Source organism: Oratosquilla oratoria, chromosome 23 (genome assembly GCF_046742065.1).
Source record: "Oratosquilla oratoria isolate Oo_2021 chromosome 23, ASM4674206v1, whole genome shotgun sequence".
In the NCBI taxonomy this organism is placed as follows: domain Eukaryota; kingdom Metazoa; phylum Arthropoda; class Malacostraca; order Stomatopoda; family Squillidae; genus Oratosquilla; species Oratosquilla oratoria.
Genome location: NC_134799.1, coordinates 8,127,437 through 8,148,933, shown reverse-complemented (window position 1 = coordinate 8,148,933; position 21,497 = coordinate 8,127,437). Strand labels below are relative to the sequence as shown.

The window sequence follows — 21,497 nt, the reverse complement described above, 5'->3', positions numbered from 1 at the left end:
TTGGGGGAAGGGGCATTTTTGCTCTGGTCACAGGGGAGAGTTGTGAAATGTGTCAGGAATGCTACAGAAGGATTTTGATTTTGAAAGGGTTGTTGCTCCCCTCTATTCCTGCTGCATTATGAGTGACCTAAATTGGGGTGGCTCCCAAACAGGTTGACTTTCAAGAGGCTATGTTTAAGACACCTTTTCTAGCTCCCTCCCTATGTGGGGTGAACAGAGTGGATCCTGAATATGGCTGCTAAGTCATGTCTGCTGCCAAGCAGTCCTGCTCTCCAGTCCCATCATAGAGTGCCACTGGGCTTACAATATCATATGTGCAGGTTGTGTCTAAGGACCTCCAGAAATCACCATTTCCCTACCAAACTATTATGCACTATCACCAAAACATTTGGTTCTTAGTTGGAAGAATGAACTTATTGGTTTCTGGGAGAAAAGTCTGACAGCGAGTCTTATTGTCAGTCATTCTCAGCATCAACTACCAGATGGATGCCAACATGATGAAGTTGTGAAGCAGCCTCATTTTTGGGCAGGAAACAAGATGTAGAGGGCTACAAGATCTTGAAATGTGACTTACTATACTGTCATTCACTAGCATGCAACAGGGTCACGTTGTTGAACCGTTAAAGAGGCAGAGGTGTATAAATGTAAGCTTTAATGTATACACTCCCTCTGCTCCTCTGAGGTAAGGTTTTCTGGATGAGGAACACTCCCTAACCAGTGGGAAAGGTAAACACAATTGTACTTGGATAAGAAAATTTTATTTATTTTTCTCTAACTTGGTTTTATAGTTAAATTTTTCCTTTTATTTTAAGAGGCAAGGAAAATGACCTCCTCCTTCCTTTATTTTGTTCTGGGGCTGCAAAGCCCACCCTCATTCAGGACAGGTTGCTGACACCCCATCCCCCCCAACTCCCAGTGAAAAGGTGCTGCTGGTGAAAGACACGCATGCATGCACACACTATTTATGTTCTCCCTTGCAGAAGGTAGAACCCTGCAACTATTTCTATGGTCACAAGGAATGTAGTGAGAGGACACACACACACATACACTCACATACACGCAAAGAGATAGAGAGAAATAAAAGAGGCTGGAACCAATTTCCTCATGGCACTGGTGTTCTGTGATACTGATGTTGAGCAGGTCTCAAGTTGACGGGAAATAAACATGCTCAAACCACAACAGATTACTCTCCCCTTTCCAAGTCTTGAAATACAAAGCTGGACTGTACTTTTTTAACTATGTCCATTGTTCAGTATCAAACTCATGATCACCATATTGGCATTTGTGTTCCACCAAATGAGCTACATATCAAGTATATATTCATACAGTATACATATTTGTGTATACCATACATACACAAACACACCTGTGCAGACAAGTACCACACATACTATACATATATATATAATGCTTATCTATTTGTGTTTTGCTGAACAGAGATCATAATCATGGTACCCTGTCCCATGAATGAATTAATATATATGGTTTTGTAACCACCAATTTATCATAACTTTAAAATGGTACAAACTTTGAGCACACCCATCTCCACAGATAACCCATTACTACTTTGAAAGCTATTCTTTCCTTGCACTTCTAAGTTTACATCACAACCTCTCTTTGCTAATACTAATCAATGGATGCAGACTTTCTTTTCCTCTAAATTCCTCTATTTTGGTACATTTACTGTATATGTTGCCTATTTTCCTTCTAAATCCACATTTATATAGCACCTCTCCTATTTTCCTTCATTGCCCCAGTTTTCAAACACTGTAAACAGCCTTACAGCCCTGGAACCCATAGCAAGAATATTTTAAAGTGCTGCTGCTCTTCTTGCACAGGCTCCAAAAGGCAGCTGCATAATCAAAACTCGATCTGAGGTAATGGGTTATTGTCTTTGTTTGGGAATCTCATGCTAGCCCATAAAGCACACATTCTTATTGTTATAACATCATAATCCATGCAATGTGGCAAGGAGGTGACCCTTCATCCCAAGGTGCTGTGATGGAAGGGGTGGTCAATGTAAATATTATGTATCTATATACATACATACATACAAACACACACACACACACTGGTACTCTCTCGCTTGAACACCCCAAAGATCAAATAACTTGGAATGCAATCATTCCAAGAAAAATCTGCCTCTGAAGTTGAACTTGACTTGGAACTTGAACACAAAAACGACTGTATTGTATGGTACTGCATTCTCTAAATATATTTAAAAAAAAACTATCCTAGAAGACTTCAATTTTCTGAGAAATATGTAATGTAAAAAAATAAAAATTCTACTGTACTACGTGTGTTGCGTTAATGTTCAAATTCAAAGAATAAAATAAAAAATTGGAATTTGTTTTATAACTCGAATGGCCTCCAGAGATGAATTAAGTCTGAGTTATGAGGTACCAGAGTGAGTGCGTGTCACATCCATCTCTATAACAAAGTACTCTTCCCCTAATAAGCAAGGTAGGCAGCCAAGGCATGCACCTACCCACACCAACTCACCATTCCTTTTATCCCCAGAAGTGTGGTTTTATTTGGAGGATTGAAGCTATATATATCTTTTTAACCTTATAAGGGAGGTAGCAAAAAAAAAAATGCATCCATTCCATTCACCACCCTTAGCTCCCTCTCATTCTAGCTTTGGATTAGATTTTAAAAATGGGCAGAGCTCTTTACTGTCCATCTTTAAGGACCACCACAAGCACATACTTGTCGTGGGTCCCTTAAAAATACATTTATTTGGTTAGTATGAGGTAGGTTGGGGCCTATAACTTCAGAAAGATATAATTTCTTAGAAACCTGGGCAGGGTTAATAACCCAATTTGTCCAGATCTTTGAAGTTTTACTGTACATTTAAACAAACAAAAAGTCCCCAGGTTATTGACAACCACACTTACAGCATCCTACTTATGAACAGTAACATAACAAATAAACAAGTTAATAATTGAGGAACTAGTTTCTTTTGTATATGTGGGACCAATGATGGACACCTGCCTGTGATGGTCCCCCAAGATGGACAGCTGAGCTGCCTATTTTCAAAATCCATCAGACCCATCACCTCGTTCTGGAGGTACAGCCCTGAGGCTTCTGACCTGGACATCTATGAACTTCACCTGTATTTCCTACATATTTTCACACATGGAGAGCTGATAATTGGCAATTGGTTACTTCCAGCCAGCAACATGAAGTCCCCACATTAATACAACACTGTCCAAAGATTGTTCTCAGATCTATGAGAGGGCTCAAGGACCACTGCCAACTGTTGTGGGTCTGCAGGTTTTCCACTTAGTGAAATGTGAAGCAACAATTATCATCAATATTCTGTGCACAACCTGAATATTAAGTGGTTCATTGGTACATCATACTAATGCTCATTGGTAGTCCTGTATTCATACGTTTTTATATGCACAGCATCAATTTCTTCTGTCATGTGCGACACATCTTGGATCCGGAGAACCACCAAGTGACTGATGCTTTCTCCTGAATTACAGTGGTCATCATCCAACCTCACATGCCACTGGATGATATCACTGCCCAACAAGTTGACATGCCATATATGTATGTGATTCACAATGTTCTTGGATCATGTGTTGGACTCATGACCAACAACTATTTCCCTCCCGGAAGAGAGCTCAGAGCTCATAACCGATCTATGGGTAATACTATATACTGTGTGTGTATATATGTCTATACACTCATATATGTGTATATATATACATGTATATATATATTATACATATATACTTGTATGTGTATATATATATATATATATACATATATAAATATAGGTATGTGTATATAAAGAAACTGTCATTCCTGAGTTTCATCCTTTTCTTGAAGAGTTATATCCAGGGGTTTCTCTGTGTATAACCTTTATAGCATCCTCTCCTATTTTAACATCCCTTTTGCTCTATTTTCACTCTTCTCCATTTCTCTCACAATGCAACTATTGGCAACTGACTCCAGCTGCTACATTACTCAAACTGTAGATTGTTTTTACAACTTTTCAGAAACTTTTGTGTCATTCCCTGTCTTCTATTTCTTTCAAATTTTGCATCAGCAATAGTTGTTAATAGCCATTCCATCTCGAACCATTAATGTTCACCAGAAACAGAACTAGTTCTGGGAGTCCCAGTACAAAGCATTTTCATGCAATAAATTCCTGTTCATGGGACCAACAACAGGTGAATATGAGGGTCCTCTATATACAGTGGTGAACAATGGTCCTTATGACTTCTTGTGGCCCTCTAAAAAGAGAAACTTTGGGATGCTGTCTGTTACGTATTAATGTGGGTCTGTGTTACTGGCTACCGGGAGGAGAGATGTCACTAGTTGTCGCCTCTTCTTGCATGAAAAAGTGGAGAAAAACTAATCAGACTTAATCAAAATTACGGTTATATAGAAGCTCATTGGCTGAGTGGGTTAGGGCGTCATTACTTGTGGCAAAGGTCGAGGGGGTGGCAGTTCGAACCCTGCCATCAGTGAAGTTGGACCAAGGGCATGGTTCATTCAATTCCACACTACAAAGCCCTGTAAGGGGCACCATCCTAGCCTTCCGATAAGGGGGAGTTTGTGATGTTAAACCATATTATCATGTATCATTGCTCACATTTCATCAGTGCTTCTATCTTTCTGGACAATATTGCACTACTACAGAGATATTTTAGGTTTACGGAGGAAGTGGGAGTAGAGTATTCTTAAGCTATAGGAATATTGATGTGTCATGGATTTATATACTACTGAGCTAAGTTCGGAAGGGGACATGTCTCTTGTAGAAAAATGTGGAGAGCTGATGGGGATACTGGCATTGCGTCAATTAGACTCGGTCTAGTGCGACTTGTTTGAGGGGGTAGGTGGGAAATATGGGTTGTTGCATTGGGTTCTATAGGTATGGGATTCTAGTAAGTATGGTACAGCGAGTGGATGGCACATAAGCTGGTGGTAGAGTTGTCTCCAGTCTTATGATGGCTGTTCTTAATTACATTAGTGCTGTCCAAGTGTCAGTTACATTGGTGAGAGGGACATGTATTTAGGGTTTGTCTTCAAACAATTCATCACGCGTTCCTAGCATTTTTGCCATGTGTGTTTTTAATGGTGTGGTTTTTATGCCTTTGTTTTTTGGCTACCTCACTAGTAAGGAGGAAAAATTCTTTGGTATATGTATGTATGTGTTTTAAATGTGGACAAGAGGGCAGTATACTAGTCTGTTGCAGGCAGCAGGTAGGAGGCACAAATGAGGATTGATGCCATATCTTGGGTTGCCTTGTTGGCCCATTCATTGCTGAGGGTGCCAACACGAGATGGTAGTACTAACTGTTATTTCTGTTTGGTACTGCAACCTAGAGACACTTGTTTGGAGGAAAGATGTAAGGGAATGCCATTCAATTTGCCAGGAGAGTCGGAACAACAAATTTTTTTCCAGTACTTGCAGATGAAATTTGTGGGGGCAATTGGACGGAAGCTGTTTGGGGGGGTAGTTCTGTCTTTTCCTAGTTTGGTGAAGGGGAAACTGACAGTTTGACATAGGATAGTGTTGTACAGAGTGTTGAGAAGTCTACTGCTATTTAGGTGTATAATGCCACTTGAAATGTTTTCCCATTTAAACGGGAGAGGGACCATAAGGTTGTGGAGGTGAAAAGGAGCCTGTGAGAGATGGAAGGAGTGGGAAGTGGTCACAAAAGTACTGGTCTGGTATTATATACCATTTAAAATTGAGGTGGTCAGGTGTACATTTACAAAGAGATAGTTTAAAGGAGGTGTAGTTCACTAGGTAAAAATAAACAGGCACCTCCTTGTGGTGGTCCTGCAAAAGAGACAGTTCAGCTGTGCATTTTCAAAACACATCAACTCCCCCCACCTCCATCAGGAGATGCCCTGAGGGGCTGATGCTTGGTTTCCACACTGGGATCAAGCTCTCTTATCAACTTCAATAGTATTCCTTATGCCTTTCCACACAAGGAGAACTGACAACTGGCAAATGGTTCCCTCCTCCTCCTCCCACTACTTTCTGCCAGTGAGAACCAGTTCCATACATCTTCCCAGAGAGATCTGTGGGAGGTTCCAGGGACTGTTGCCAATGGTTGTGTTGATATTTGAGACATTATTATTATTATTCAAGGTTGTTGGCTAGTTAGTTTTTAGAAGAATTAGGGAATGAATTAGTAACAGAAATGTTATCCATTTTCCTTGTGGGGTTGCAGTGACATCACCCTACAACCGGTGTCTGGTGGGTCACACCCACACAATAATACAACACAGACAAGAATTCATAAAATTCTTTCCAAAATGGCCTATGAATGGGCTCAATAACCACTAATTGCTACTGTGAGACTGGAAATGTCCAATTGGTTAAGTGGAACTTGATGCAGCAATTATGATTATCTGGGAAGCTTGCTGGCTGAATGGATTAGGGCATTGTTACTTGTGGATAAGATGGAGGGGATGGCAGTTCGAACCCTGCCACCAGCGAGTTGGACTAAGGGCATGGCTCATCAAATTCCACACTTCAAAGTCCTCTGTGAGGGGCACCATCCTACCCTCCTGATATATATATATATATATATATATATATATCTTTTTGTGAAGTTAAACCAAATCAATCAATCTATAATGATGACTTCCTTGTGTTAATCATAAATATAAATGGTAAATAATGAAAAGATAGGGCAAGCCTTACTTTGACAGTTATGTATACTAGTTATGCATTTCTCACTGCAAATGCAATAATTGTTGCTTTGACTTTCAATTAGAAACTTGCAACTCTAACATATTCAAATCTCTATATGTGTGTGTATATATGTATATAATCTATCTATATACCAAAGGCTTTTTCCCCCTTACCAGGGGGGTAGCCAGTCAAAAGACATATACCTTCTCCCACCCATTTAATCCCAACCCATGCCACTCTCCTCAACCAACCCTTCCTATCTCTCATCTTAGCTCCTCATGGATGACAGGTCACCCCAATATCCTGCCCACCACCCTGGGTCAAAAGCAATGCAGCGAGACACAGCACATCCACAGCAAAGCCACTTCATTTAATTAGGGACCACCCTCATGCACCAAAACATCATTCACACATAATCACTCCCTAACCCCTCCATCCCCCATGCACTCCCTTCCTTACATCACATTATCATCTATACACAGCCATTCTCCACTCGCCCCCAATCTCCTGCCTTCTCTTTTCCCTACTCGGCAGACATCTCCCTCCTGCTCAACGCCTCTTTCACCCCATCCATCCATCTCATCCTGGGTCGCCCCTTCATGTTCACTCCATCCACCTCTGCCTTCCACACCTCTTTTACTAATCTTTCTTCACTCCTTCTTTCCATGTATGTATGTGTGTGTGTGTGCATTACCTTGTACAGTTCTATGGAAACAAGGCAGTGTTGCAACCTCTCTTTTTCTCTTCAATAAAACAGCATTTAGTTTTCTCAAACTCTCTTAATGTTCTGGGTATACTTCATCCATTTGCATGTGCATGCTTTTGTTTGTAAGCATGTAAGTGTTGCTTCATATGTGTGTAAATGTCAGAGAACTCTGTTGTATCTGCATCTGTATTTGTGGGATTTTGTGGGTGGGTGCTCCTTTACATTGCTTGTATATTTACTTTATTTTCTTTACTATCATTCATTTATCTATAGACATTATATTTTTCTTGAATTTAATGAATTGTGCCTTCATTAATAAGCCTAACTATTCTTCTACTAACTAGAGTTCTTTGGAATCTATTATTCTGTGAGTCAGGGACAAGTTATCACTAATCATGTGTGTGTATTTACCTGATTGTTAAATACTGGAAAGGAGCTACACTCACAGGGTCCTATCTCTTTTTCATCAAATATCATACTGACTGTGCGCATATGTGTGTGTGTGTGTGTGTGTGTGTGTGTGTGTGTGTGTGTGTGTGTGTGTGTGTGTGTGTGTGTGTGTGTGTGTGTGTGTCTGTGTGTGAGATTCACCATGGTCTTGGATCATGTGTTGGACTCAATGAACAGCTATTCCCCTCCCGGAAGAGAGCTCAGAGCTCATATATGACTGATCTATAGGTAATGCTGTGACCTTACATGCACACACACCCCTAACTCTACCCATGAGAGTTGGAGTAATGACTCACAGTGCAGCGATATCAAAATTATTTCAGCCCTGGGCAGGATTCAAACCCAGACCACCGTACTGGCAGCCACAAATGCTACCACTGCACCACCATTGAGTCGTGTGTGTGTGTGTGCAAATCACCATGGTCTTGGATCATGTGTTGGACCCATAATCAACAGCTATTACCCTCCGAATAAGAGCTCAGATCTCATTTATTGCCTGATCTATGGGTAATGCTGTGATTTTCTCTCTCTCACACATGCACACAAAATCTTTGCCCAACAGAGTGAGATACTGGTTTAGTGTTGTGATCGTTTTCAGCCCTGGGTGTGGACCAAACTCAAGACTACCTGGTTAGCAAGCAAGCCCAGTACCACATGAGCAAGCTGTGTGTGTGTATTTACCTTGTTGTATTCTATGGGAGGGGGAGCTATGCTCGCGGTGTCCTGTCTTTGTATCTGGCAACATCTAGTTTGTTCTTAAATTCATGTACAGTGTTTGCACATACTATTGTTTTGTCCAATTTGTTCCAGACATCCACCATTCTGTGTGTGTGTGTGTGTGTGTGTGTGTGTGTGTGTGTGTGTGTGTGTGTGTGTGTGTGTGTGTGTGTGTGTGTGTGTGTGTGTGTGTGTGTGTGTGTGTGTGTGTGTGCATGTGTGTATTTGGGTGTGTTTTCTCCTACTTTACCTAAGTTTATCATAACCTCGACCTTTCAATTGCTCTATGTCACCCACATCTGTGGGTTTATAACTATGTACATTTCATGTGTATGTGTGTCCATGCACATGTGTGTGTGTGTGTGTATGTATATATATATTATATATATATATATATATATATATATATATTATACCTACATACACATACATGTACATATACAAATATACATGCAGAAATAAATATACAGTATGTATATAAGTGGGGGCAAAGAAACTACTCCCAACATTCCCCTTTCTTTTGGTTTTGGGAGAATGGACAAGTAATGGATAGGATGGCAAACCCTTAATGAAAAAGAAGGTGAGGAGCATATGTCAGGAGGCGTGTTGTTGCGGCTGGAACCGTTACCTTTACGTTATGTGCTTGGACTGTTGGGGCAGGTAACAGTCACTGCTTCATGAAGAAAGAAGAGAAAATAAATATATACATATAATATGCACATGTGTACATGTGGGCATGTGTGTGACTATGTGCGAGATTCACAACGGTCTTCGAGCATGAGCAAGAATCATGATCAACAGCTATTACCTTTCCAAGCGAGACTTCAGAGCTTGTATATTGTCTAACCTATGAGTAATGCTATGATCTCACACACAGCACACACCCATCCCCTTGTTCTAGGGGGACAGTAGCAGCTTGCAGTACCAAGACACTTTCCCACCCAAGTGGGGCACTTTCGACTGCAGCAAGACTGCCCTCGATGCTGACCACTATACCAGCAAGTACATGTGCCTGTGCACATATTATGTGTTGATGTTTGTGTGTGTATTGTGTATAAACTGAAACAAGCCTTTAAAGACATATTTGTGCATATACAAACTGGCATATGTAAATACATACTTGTACTGTATGTACAATAACACTTTCACATAAATTTTTATGAGCAATTTTTTTTTACATCCCTGTTCCTTGGACTCTATATAGACTTATCCCACATCACATAATTACAATATATATTTCAGCTAGATGAAACATCTGACATGATGCTACACTTAGCTTTTTTCAAATAATAGCTTAGTTCGACTTGGATCCACTTGCTGACATCCAACTCGCTCCTAAGACTATAACTCCGTTTTTTTGTGTGACTTCTTTCTTACACAATCACCTGGGCCACTAAATGTTCTACAATTTAGGTCGCCAGCTGGGTTTCCAGTTCTTTTTGTGCCTTGAGTGTGTTTACATAAAACAAAACAACACTAAATAAATATGAGTACCAGTAAGTGAGAGAGAAGTGAAAGCGTCAGTTTCGGGTACTGACCACTGTACAAAAATCATTGCACTTATTTGTGTTGAATCTTCAAATGCGAAACATACTAAGTTGCAGTCAACTCAGACTTATCACCTAATAAAAAAAATTGACTACTTTCACAAGACTTCAAGTATTTTTTCCTTGAATTTGTAAAATCCTTTCCTCACAAGTTGACTGTATCCCTTCTTGACTAAGATGTCAATGCATCTGTATATGAATCAAACACCTTTCAGACTACATGACTGCAGAACTTGTCGCACGTGTAGGACCTCAGAGCTTGTCTTCCACTGGATACCATTATCAAGTCACTATGGAGCCTACATCACACCAAGCTAAAATGACTCACCAAGATAACAGATGCTCCTAGTAGTTAACAAGACGGGTAACCAAGCTAATGAGACAGGCAACCTTACATACATCTACCCTAGCTATGTCCTATCCAGTCACAGCTTATGGACACAGAAACCATTGGGTTGCTATGGGTTGCACATAGTTCTTGGACTCCTCAAGGGAAAAGTAGTGATACACAGGATGAGATTAGCCAAGTCCTAGTTAGCTATCCTTCTTTTTGGAATCTGTTAAAGGAAATGGCTGGTGTACCTGTAAAGAAAAAAAAAAAGGAATATATATTTCGTTGGTCATTCTAAATTAATTGATATTTGTTATGTGTGTTTTCACTTGGCTAACTTCCTTGTCCAGGAGGTGCTAAGATGAGAGGGAGAGTGGAGGGCTGTGGAGTGTATTCAGGGATGGAATGGGTGGGAATGATTATATGCCTTTTCCTTTTTGGCTACCTCCATTGTAAGGGGGAAAAAACCTTGGTATATGTATGTATGTAACTTCCTTGTAAGGGGGAAAGGACCTTTGGTATATACATATATACTGTAAGTTGGGACACCTACTGAGGGTAAGTGTGCACACACTATTTTTTATCTATATGTCAGTTACCACTGGTTTGTGCTCATCAATGTACAGTACCTGCTAGATATTCAAACTGGAAAGAAAGAAAGAAAGAAAGAAAGAGAAAAAAAAAAAAAAAAAAAAAATCATACCTGTTTTTGACAATAAAAAAAAAAAATCATTTGGGTATGCATTTACCTCCAGCAGGTGTGCACTTCCCCCAATTTACGGTATGTATGTATGTATGATCACTTGCCAGGTCTTGCTGTGGAAGAGCTATACCATGCTGCACTGTTTTTGACCCAGTGTTGTAGAGATCGTGGTAACTGACAGGAGGGGTGGATGAGTGGGTTTTATTTTATTTTTTTTTTTTGCGGCCATGTGCTTTGATGTACATGTTCTGGGGGGAGAGAGTGGGGGGGATGTCGGATCATTTTCTGGTGTGGGGGTGGGTTGGGAGTGGAGAGAGAGGGGGGGGCAGGAGGTGGGGAGGTACTCGGAGTGAACAGCTTGAATGAGAAAGAAAAGGAGGAGGAGTACAAGAAGAAGCTGAGAGAGGAGTGGGAGGGAGTGAACGATAGAGTAGAACCAGAAGTGGAGGAGGAGTGGGGATGGTTCAAGGAGGGAGTCACAAGGGGTGCAATGATGGTAGTGTGTGGAACACGGAGGACAGGAGGAAATAGAAGGAAATGTAGTGAGTGGTGGGATGAGGAAGCAAAGAAGGTTGCAGGAGAGAAGAAGCGAGCTTTCACAGATTGGTTACAAAATAGGATGAGGGAATCATATGAAAGGTACAAAGAAATGAGAAGAGGAGTAATGCACGAGATAAAGGAGGCAAAGAGGAGAGTGGATGTGAAATGGGGTAAGAGTATGACAGAAAATTTTGAAAGTAATAAAAAGATGTTTTGGAAAGAAATTAAGCGAGGAAGAGGAGGTGAATCAAGTGGAGAAGAAAAGGTAAAAGGTGCAGATGGAGGGATGATAATGGAAGAGAAGGCAGTAAGAGGAAGATGGGCAGAGTATTTTAGGGAGTTGCTAAATGTGAAGGAGGATAGGGAGGGAAAGGTAGTTGCAGTGGGAAGTGCTACGAAAATTAGTGATGAGTGAGGAAAATGGAGGAGAAATAAGGAAGGATGAAGTGAAGGCAGTTGTTAAGATGATGAGAGCAGGTAAGGCACCTGGTATGGATGGATGTCATGCAGAATGTCTGAAAAAAGGAGGTACAGTGATGGTGGACTGGACAAGATGCAGGGATGACACATCATCCAGGTGCCAAGATAAGAAGGAGGGAAGAGGGTGGAGGGGACCGGAGTGTGATGGGGATGGAATGGGTCGGAGTGGTTTTTATGCCTTTGTTTTTTGGCTACCTCCCTTATAAGGGGGAAAAAAGCCTTTGGTATATGGTACCTCTCATATGATTCTTGTCCTATTCTGCAACCAATCTGTAAATGCTCGTGTCTTCTCTTCAACAATTTTCTTTGCTTCATCATCCCACCACTCACTACCCTTCCTTCTATTTCCTCCTGTCCTCCTTGTTCCACACACCATCTTTACACACCTTATGGCTCCCTCCTTGAAACATCCCCATTCCTCTTCCACTCCTAGTTCTATTCTATGCTTCACTCCCTCCCACTCTTCTCTCAGCTTCTTCTTGTACTCCTCCTTTTCTTTCCCATTTAAGCAGTTTATTCTAAGCACCTCCCTACCTTGTCTTTTTCCTCTTTCTCCATCTATCCTCCACTCTCAACTTACCTTCTACCAAAAAAAGATCTGATATTCCCCCACTCTCTCCCCTAAGAACATGTAATCCAAAACTCTTTCTACTCTTCTCTTGGTTACCACTATATAGTCCATTAAAGCCATATCTACCACCCTTCCATCCACCACCCTCTCCCATGTGTACTTATGCTGGACTTTTTTCCTAAACACTGTGTTAGCTATCAACTCTCTAAACACATCTTCACAAAGGATTACAAAGGTGGAGCATGCCGACAGGAGACCTTTTGGTCCATATCTAGGTCAGATGCAAAAAAAAATCATAATAATAAAATAATAAATAAAAACTATACTAATGTAAATAACAAATAAAATACATAAATAAATGCATAGGTATAGTTAAATAATAAACAAACAGGTAAATAGTAAATAATAATAAATTGACATATACATACATACATATACCAAGGCTTTTTCCCCCTACCAAGGGAGGTAGCCAAAAAGGGAAAGGCATAAAAACACTCCCACCCATTTCATCCCTAAATACACTCCACACCCCTCCCACCCTTCCTCTCATCTGAGCACCTCCTGGATGACGGGTCATCCCTGCACCCTGCCCACCGCCCTGGGTCAGAAGCAGTGTCGCAAGACACAGTACATCCACAGCAAGGCCGCTTCATTTAATCGGCGACCCCCCCTCTCCGTCCCCCTTTGCATATAAGGAGAGGACGGGGAGAAATCCCTTCGGGCTGCGTCAAAATTTACTCACACATACTACCCCCCCACCCCCCCCCCCGCTCATTCCTCCTCATGCAGTCACAACATCATCCATATACAACCATTCTCCACTCACCTCTGTCTTCCGTCCTCTCCCTTCCTTCCTCAACAGACAATCCCCTCTTCCCCAAAGCCCCCTTCACCCCATCCATCCACCTCATCCTAGGACGTCCCCTCATGTTCACTCCCTCCACATCTGCCTTCCATACCTCCTTTACTAGTCTTTCTTCACTCATTCTTTCCATGTGTCCAAACCATCCTAATATTCTTTCATCAACCCTCTCTCCCAAATCCTTTTTCACCCCTGTTCTCCTCCTCACCTCCTCATTTCTCACTCTATCTAGCCTAGTAACCCCCACCATACTTCTCAGACACCTCATCTCAAACACATTCAAACTCCTTCTCTCTTCTTCTCTTATGTTCCACGTTTCTGCCCCATACAGTGCTGTTGGCACAATCACTCCTTCATACAGTCTCCTCTTCGCATCCATTCCCAAATGTCTATTCCTCATTACACTCTTTAAACCACCAAGGCATTTACTCGCTTCTCTCAATCTACATTCTACCTCCACCTTCACTCCACCTTTTCCTGCTACACTTGCACCCAAGTATCTAAAACTATCCACTTCCTCCAGTCGCTCTCCCTTAACCCCTTCCATACGGTGCCGCACACGTAGGCGTCATGGGGAGCGAGTGTATTTGCGAGGCTGCCATATCGGCGTCTTGATTATATTTATTGTAGTCGCCCCTCCATAATGACATTCTTTCTAATTCTTTTGTAATCGCATTTTCTATGGTTATCAAAATTCACGGGTGAGGAGAGAACGATCGATATAAGCGGTGACTATATTTTATGATGCGAGTATTATTACGACACGTCGTACGGCTGGCATTGGCTGCTGCCATCGAGATCTAAGTCCATGACGCCTACGTGTGCGGCACCGTATGGAAGGGGTTAATGTTCACTTCCAGTCTACTGCCACTTTCACCCCTTGTACATCTCATCACCTTACTTTTACCCACATTTATCTTTAGCTTTCTTCTATCACATACTCTCCCAAACTCTGCCACCAGCTTCCTCAATCCCTCCTCTGACCCTGCCACAAGCGCAGTGTCGTCCGCAAACAACAGCTGGCTCACCTCCCACTTTTCTCCATTTTCTTTAACCATCTCCAATCCCTGACTCACTACCCTAGCATTCACCTCTCGCACCACCCCATCCATGTATAAGTTGAACAGCCAGGGCGACATAACGCATCCTTGACGAAGTCCCACCTTTACTTCAAACCACTCACTCTCTCCATTTCCAATCCTAACACATGCTCTACTACTCACATAAAAACTCTTGACAGCTCCCAAAAGCTTTCCTCCTATCCCATAAATCTGCATAACCTCCCACAGTGCCTTTCTGTCTACCCTATCATAAGCCTTTTCCAGATCCATAAAAGCCCAAAAAACATCCTTCCCCTTTCCTATAGCTTTCTCACATATCTGTCTTACCACAAAGATCTGATCTACACAACCTCTACCCGTCCTAAATCCACACTGTTCCTCACCAATTACTCCTTCTGTTCCTCTCCTAATCCTCTCAATTAAGATTCTCCCATAAGCCTTCCCTACTACACTCAACAGGCTAATCCCTCTGAAATTACTACATTCACACTTGTCCCCTTTTCCCTTGTAAAGAGGAACTATACAGGCACTACTCCAGTCCTCCGGTACTCTACCCTCTCTCCAGCAAACATTAAATAATCTCACCAACCAGTCCACCATCACTGAACCTCCCTTTTTCAGACATTCTGCATGACATCCATCCAGACCAGGTGCCTTACCTGCTTTCATCATCTTTACAACTGCCTTCACCTCATCCTTCCTTATTTCTCCTCCATTCTCCTCACTCATCACTCTCATTTTCTTCGTATTTCCCACTGCAGCTATCTTTCCTTCCCTATCCTCCTTCACATTCAGCAACTCCCTAAAATATTCTGCCCATCTTCCCCTCACTGCCATCTCTTCCATTATCAACTCTCCATCTGTACCTTTTACCTTTTCTTCCCTACTTGATTCGCCTCCTCTTCCTCTCTTAATTTCTTTCCAAAACATCTTTTTATTACTTTCAAAATTTTCTGTCATACTCCTACCCCATTTCACATCTGCTCTCCTCTTTGCCTCCTTTACCTTTTGCTTTACTTCTCTTTTCTTTTCTTTGTACGTCTCATATGACTCCCCTGTCCTCTTTTGTAACCAATCTGTGAATGCTCGCTTCTTCTCTTCTACAACCTTCTTTGTTTCCTCATCCCACCATTCACTACCCTTTCTTCTATTTCCCCCTGTCCTTCTTGTTCCACACACCATCCTTGCACACTTTAAGACTCCCTCCTTGAACCATCCCCATTCCTCCTCCACACCCATCTCTGCACTATCCTTTACTCCCTCCCACTCCTCCTTCAGCTTCTTTTCGTACTCCTTCTCCTTTTCCTTTTCATTCAAGGAGTTCACTCTAAGAACCTCCCTACCTTTTGTCCCTTTCCTCCTTCTCCATCTATCCTCCACTCTCAACTTACCTTCCACCAAAAAATGATCTGATATTCCCCCACCCTCTCCCCTTAGCACATGTACATCCTTAACTCTTCCTATCATAATCCTATTTACCACTACATAATCCATTAGCGCTCTATCTACCACCCTTCCCTCCACCACCCTCTCCCATGTGTACTTATGCTTGACTTTCTTCCGAAACACTGTATTTGCTATCATCAACTCTCTTTCTAGACACATTTCCACCATCAACTCTCCACTACGATTCTTTCCTGAGTGCATACAGGGTTTAGGAAGAAATGTCAATGTAATAGTACTGGGAGACCTTAATGCTAGAGTGGGAAATGGTCCAATCGATGGAGTGGTTGGGAAATTGACATATAACTAATAATAAATGAAAATCAAACAGACAAATGATAACAAAACAAATAATATAAAATAAATTATAATCATTACAGCATCTTGCTTAGGTGTTTATCTAAATGATTCTTAAGGCTTTGAACTGAACTACATTGCACTACCTGTACAGGAAGTTTATTCCATTCATTAACTACATGGTTGGCAAAGTTGTTTCTACCCACTTCCAAATTGAATCTATTTCCGGACAGTTTGAGACCATTGTTTCTTGCCTGATTCTCATTCAATGTGAAAATTTTGTCACTTTTGATGTTGTCAATTCCCTTTAAAATCTTAAAGACCTGTATCAAGTCACCTCTGAGTCTACGCTTTTTTAGGAAAACAGATTCATATGTTTTAGTCGATTTTCGTATGATTTATTTTTTATATTTGGAATCAGTTTTGTGGCTCGCCGTTGTACTTTTTCCAGTCTGTCAATGTCTTTAATGAGATTCGGTGACCATACGGAAACAGCATATTCCAAATGTGGACGAACTAACGATTTATATAGCTTGTTAATGAGTGATGGACTTTTGAAATAAGAAGATCGCGCAATCAGTCCTAGAATCTTATTTGCTTTCTCAGAGGCTGAAATACACTGCTTGGATGATTTGAGGTCGTTACTGATAATTACGCCGAGATCTTTTTCACTATCCACTTTTGTTAACGAATTTCCAAATAACTTGTAATCGTACTTACTGTTATTTTTACCTATGTGCATTACCTTGCATTTACTTGTGTTAAATTTCATTAGCCACTTTTCAGACCATTGCTGTAATTGATCTAAATCTTCTTGAATATCTAATTGGTTTGAGTGATCATTTGCCACTCCGCACAGTTTTGTATCATCAGCAAATTTGGAAACAGTAGATTGTCCATGGTTATCATTTATATATACTATGAATAGAAGAGGTCCAAGAACGGAACCCTGGGGAACTCCACTTATAACATTTTTCCATCTAGAAGTTTTTCCATTTAAAACAACTCTCTGTTTTCGACCATTCAACCAATTACTAGTCCAACCTAATAGGCTACCACTTATTCCGTGTAAAGCTAATTTAGTAAGTAGTCTTTCGTGTGGGACGGTATCAAAAGCTTTTGCAAAGTCTAGATATATCAACTCTCCACTTCAATATTTTCCTGGCACTCCATCTACTGGTTCATCTCCTACCCAATACATACCACTACTTTGACATTTCTCTCCCTTGTCCTCTCTTCACTCCTGACACCCTCCCCACAACACTTCCAAACTCAAACTCGTCCCTCCCTTTCAACTTAGTTTCATTCAATGCCAACACATCCATCTTTCTTCTCACATACTGCCTATCTCTTCCCTTTTACTCTCATCTGTACTACACCCATGCACATTAAAAGACCCAAACCTTAGGGTTCAGGTTGGAAAACTTCTCCCAGACCATCTTATGCCTTTATTTTTTCTTTTTAGGAATGTCCCCTTTGGGGCTACTGAAAGTAGGGTGCCTAGTCCTGTCCCTGTCCTGTTTTTGTTACCATTTACAACTCAAAAGGGAACACTAGGTGGCACTATTCTTTCTCCTCTACCACAGAATTTGGCAAAAAAGGAAATGTATATTCAGAGAAGTGGTACTGGACAGTATTAAGGGTGGGAGGACAGCATAACAAAGGCATTAATACATACATACATACATATACCAAGGCTTTTTCCCCCTTCCAAGGGAGGTAGCCAAAAAGGGAATGGCATAAAAACACTCCCACCCATTTCATCCCTAAATACACTCCACACCCCTCCCACCCTCCCTCTCATCTGAGCACCTCCTGGATGACGGGTCATCCCTGCACCCTGCCCACCGCCCTGGGTCAGAAGCAGTGTCGCAAGACACAGTACATCCACATTAATTTATAAATAATTTATAAATAAATTAATTAATAAAAAGGCATTAATAAAGTAGCATAATTTCTCTATGAATGGAGATCTCCTCTATCACTGACAAAATGTTGTGGGGCTCTGGTCCATGGGGTACCCCTTATAGACCCTAAAGTACTAGTTGCACGCTACTGAGCAGATTTTAATCTCACAATAACATGCAGGCAATACCCCAGACAGGATACATATATGTTAAATTAACGAACTTTCAAATTGTATATAAAGTGAAGATTTGTTTGCATTATCAACAGTAAGAAGTATTCCTTAAGTTAATTTAAATGATACACCAAAGGTTTTATTATTTTTTCCACAGCAACCCTTCAGTAAGGAAGGGATCATGCACCAATGGGATACCTTACCCCAGCAGAAGAGGTCGTGTAGACATCGAGCATCATGTTGCGCACCTTCTCCATCAGCTGCGGCATATCGTCCAGAGTTAGCCCTTCTGTTGGTACTGGAGGCAAGCATGTCACTACCACATGACCTGAAATTTAATGCCACGGTCATTTGCTACATCAACCAACTCTGGAGGTGTTCAGATCTAGTCTATGAATAGTGTGTTGTTAAACAGGATTAAAAGTGAATCATATTTGCTGCTAAACAGGTGAAACAATGAAAAAACTCTTATGAACTTGATCTACCCTAAATTACAATAAGCAGCAGTGGTGTGGTTCCCACACAAAGGTATAAACAGTATAGAAAATACAAACAAGAGCAACCAAAAACTGTCCAGTGCCTAGCAGACCGACCATAAAGAAGCACTCCTGGAAAGTGACCTTTGTCTATGCATGGGAGGCACTGGCGGGAGTTAAGAAGAAGAAAGAATCCTTACATAGGAGAAAGCAGAAGTAATGTGATAAAATACAAGGAACAGCAACAAAGATGGCCCCCAGCTCAACACATAAATACATAATGTCTATATATATATATATATAGGGAGAGAGAGAGAGAGAGAGAGAGAGGGGGGAGGACCTCCCCAAATCTGAAGAAGAAAGATGACATGATTGTTGTGTTCAGGAGTGGACAAATCAGGGGCCGTCCCCATCCCCCGCCACATAAGCAATGCAGCAAGACACAGCATTTCCACAGCAGGGCCCAACAGCTACATCTAGTTTACTCTAACTGCCTCATTATAAGGGAAAAGCCCACCCCTCATCCACTGACAAAAATTACAGAGCAGACAAGAACACTCCTTTGAGCTGCACTACTTCCTCATCCATTTACAACCTAAGGGGACGACTGAGGACGAGATAGATGGATGGGGTGAAAGGGTTTTTGAGCAAGAGGGGAATACCTTTTGAGCAGGGAAAGCAAAGGCAGAAGATAGGAGTGAATGGAGAATGGTTGTGTGTGGATATATGATGCAGCCAGATGCGATTTCTTCTTGTCTTCTCTATTTTCCACAAGAGGAAACAAGGAGGAAAGGTTGCCATGAAAGTGAAGCAGCCTTGTCGTGGATGTACTGTGTCATGCTGCATTGCTTCTGACCCTGGTGGTAGGCAGGAGACAGGGATGACCCTTCATCCATCAGGAGCTAAGATGAGAGGGTAACAATGGGGGGTGGATGGAAGTGGATGCATGTCTTGACTGGCTACCCCCCTTAGAAAGGGGAAGAGGCCCTTGTTATATAGATATAGACATTTACAACCACTCTCCATTCACTCCTATCTTGTGTAATCTCTCTTACTTGCTTGAAAGATATTCCTCTTGCATCTAATAATCCCTTTACCCCATCCACCTCATTCTTGGTTTCCCCCCATGTTCACTACATGCACTTCTGCCTTCCACCCATTTTGTTTGTCTTTCTTTGCTCATTCTTTCCATGTGACCAAAATATCTTTGCATTCTTTGATTAGTCCCATCTGCCAACTCTCTTTACACCCATCATTCTCTTCCTCACCTCCACATTTCTAACTACATCTATCCTCCTAACCCCCATCATACTTCTTGAACACCCCATCTCAAACATGTTTTGGCTCTTCCTTTCTGCCTCCTTCAAATTCCAAGTCTCTGACAGGACCTCATAGGTATAGCTCTGTTCTCGTACATCACAATTAAGTAAACATTCACACAAACACAAAGAAACACACACCAAAAGCCTTTCCCCCTTTATAATGGGGGTGGCTATGTCAAAGCACCTGCCTTTATACATATCAAAACCCATTCAATGCTCTGTTCTTGTACATCACAATTAGGTAAACAATCACACAAACACAAAGAACCACACACCAAAGGCCTTACCCCCTTTATAATGGGGGTGGCTAAGTCAAAGCACCTGCCTTTATACATATCAAAACCCATTCAATGTCCCCTCCCATATCAACACCTTGTGGATGAAGGGTCATCTCTGTCCCCCAACACAGTGTTTCCTCTGGTGGTAATGCATCAAGACAGAACTTCTATAGCAAGTCCCAACAGTTGGAATTGGTTTACTCCCACCCTTTCATTACATGGCAGTCCTCCTCATCCACACAAAATATTTTGACACATGACAACTACTACTCTAAGAAAGGCATTATCCTTTCATCCATTCACTCCTATCTTTTGCACTCTCTCCACAGATATTCATCATGCATGCAAAGCCCCTTTAACTTATCCATCCATCTCATTCTCGGTCTTCCTCTCAAGTTCCATCTGCTTATGCTTTACACACTCTTCTGGCTGGTCTTTCCTCACTAATTCTTTACATATGCACAAAGCACCTCAGCACTCTTTGATCTACCCTATACAACATCTCTCTTTCCTCATTTCTCACTCTTATCTCGTGTTAAAATGTGGAGGGATGACAACTGAAGTTGATGGAGAGAAGTCTTAAGGCTGGCATAGAGACAGAGTATAAACCCAGCATTTCCAGATAAAGGTAGGTGTGTTGATAGGTTCTGAAGATGGATTACTGGAGAATGATTTCCCTCTGACATCCCTCTCACAGGACCACTACTAGCTGGTACCTTTCACTGGTCACTGTTCTACCATTCAACACAAAACTCTATAGTACACACCAATGTTAATGGAGTTTAGTGCAAACTGATACAGTGTGTATGAAGACAGAATACTGCCAGCTGAAGTGGAATGATCTCAAAAGATATAGTAGTTCAAGATAACAGTATGGCCAGGAGCTGGGATACTACAATAAATACCTCCATTCTTTTGCATCACATTTAGTACATCCGCATTAAGTTTTCTCACATGCACATGCAC

General features: G+C 41.4%; 1 protein-coding gene across 1 annotated transcript in view; it reads right to left on the bottom strand.

Moving 5' to 3' along the window:
- Positions 1 to 2,165: 2,165 nt before the first annotated feature.
- Agpat1 (1-Acylglycerol-3-phosphate O-acyltransferase 1) overlaps positions 2,166 to 21,497 on the bottom strand; it is a 28,952-nt gene continuing 9,620 nt past the window's right edge. Inside the window, exons 5-6 of the mRNA XM_076206657.1 lie at positions 18,659 to 18,783; positions 2,166 to 10,669 (exon numbers count right to left, since the gene is read on the bottom strand). Coding sequence (XP_076062772.1) covers positions 10,622 to 10,669; positions 18,659 to 18,783 — 173 coding nt within the window. The 3' untranslated portion in view covers positions 2,166 to 10,621. The remainder of the gene's footprint in view (positions 10,670 to 18,658; positions 18,784 to 21,497) is intronic.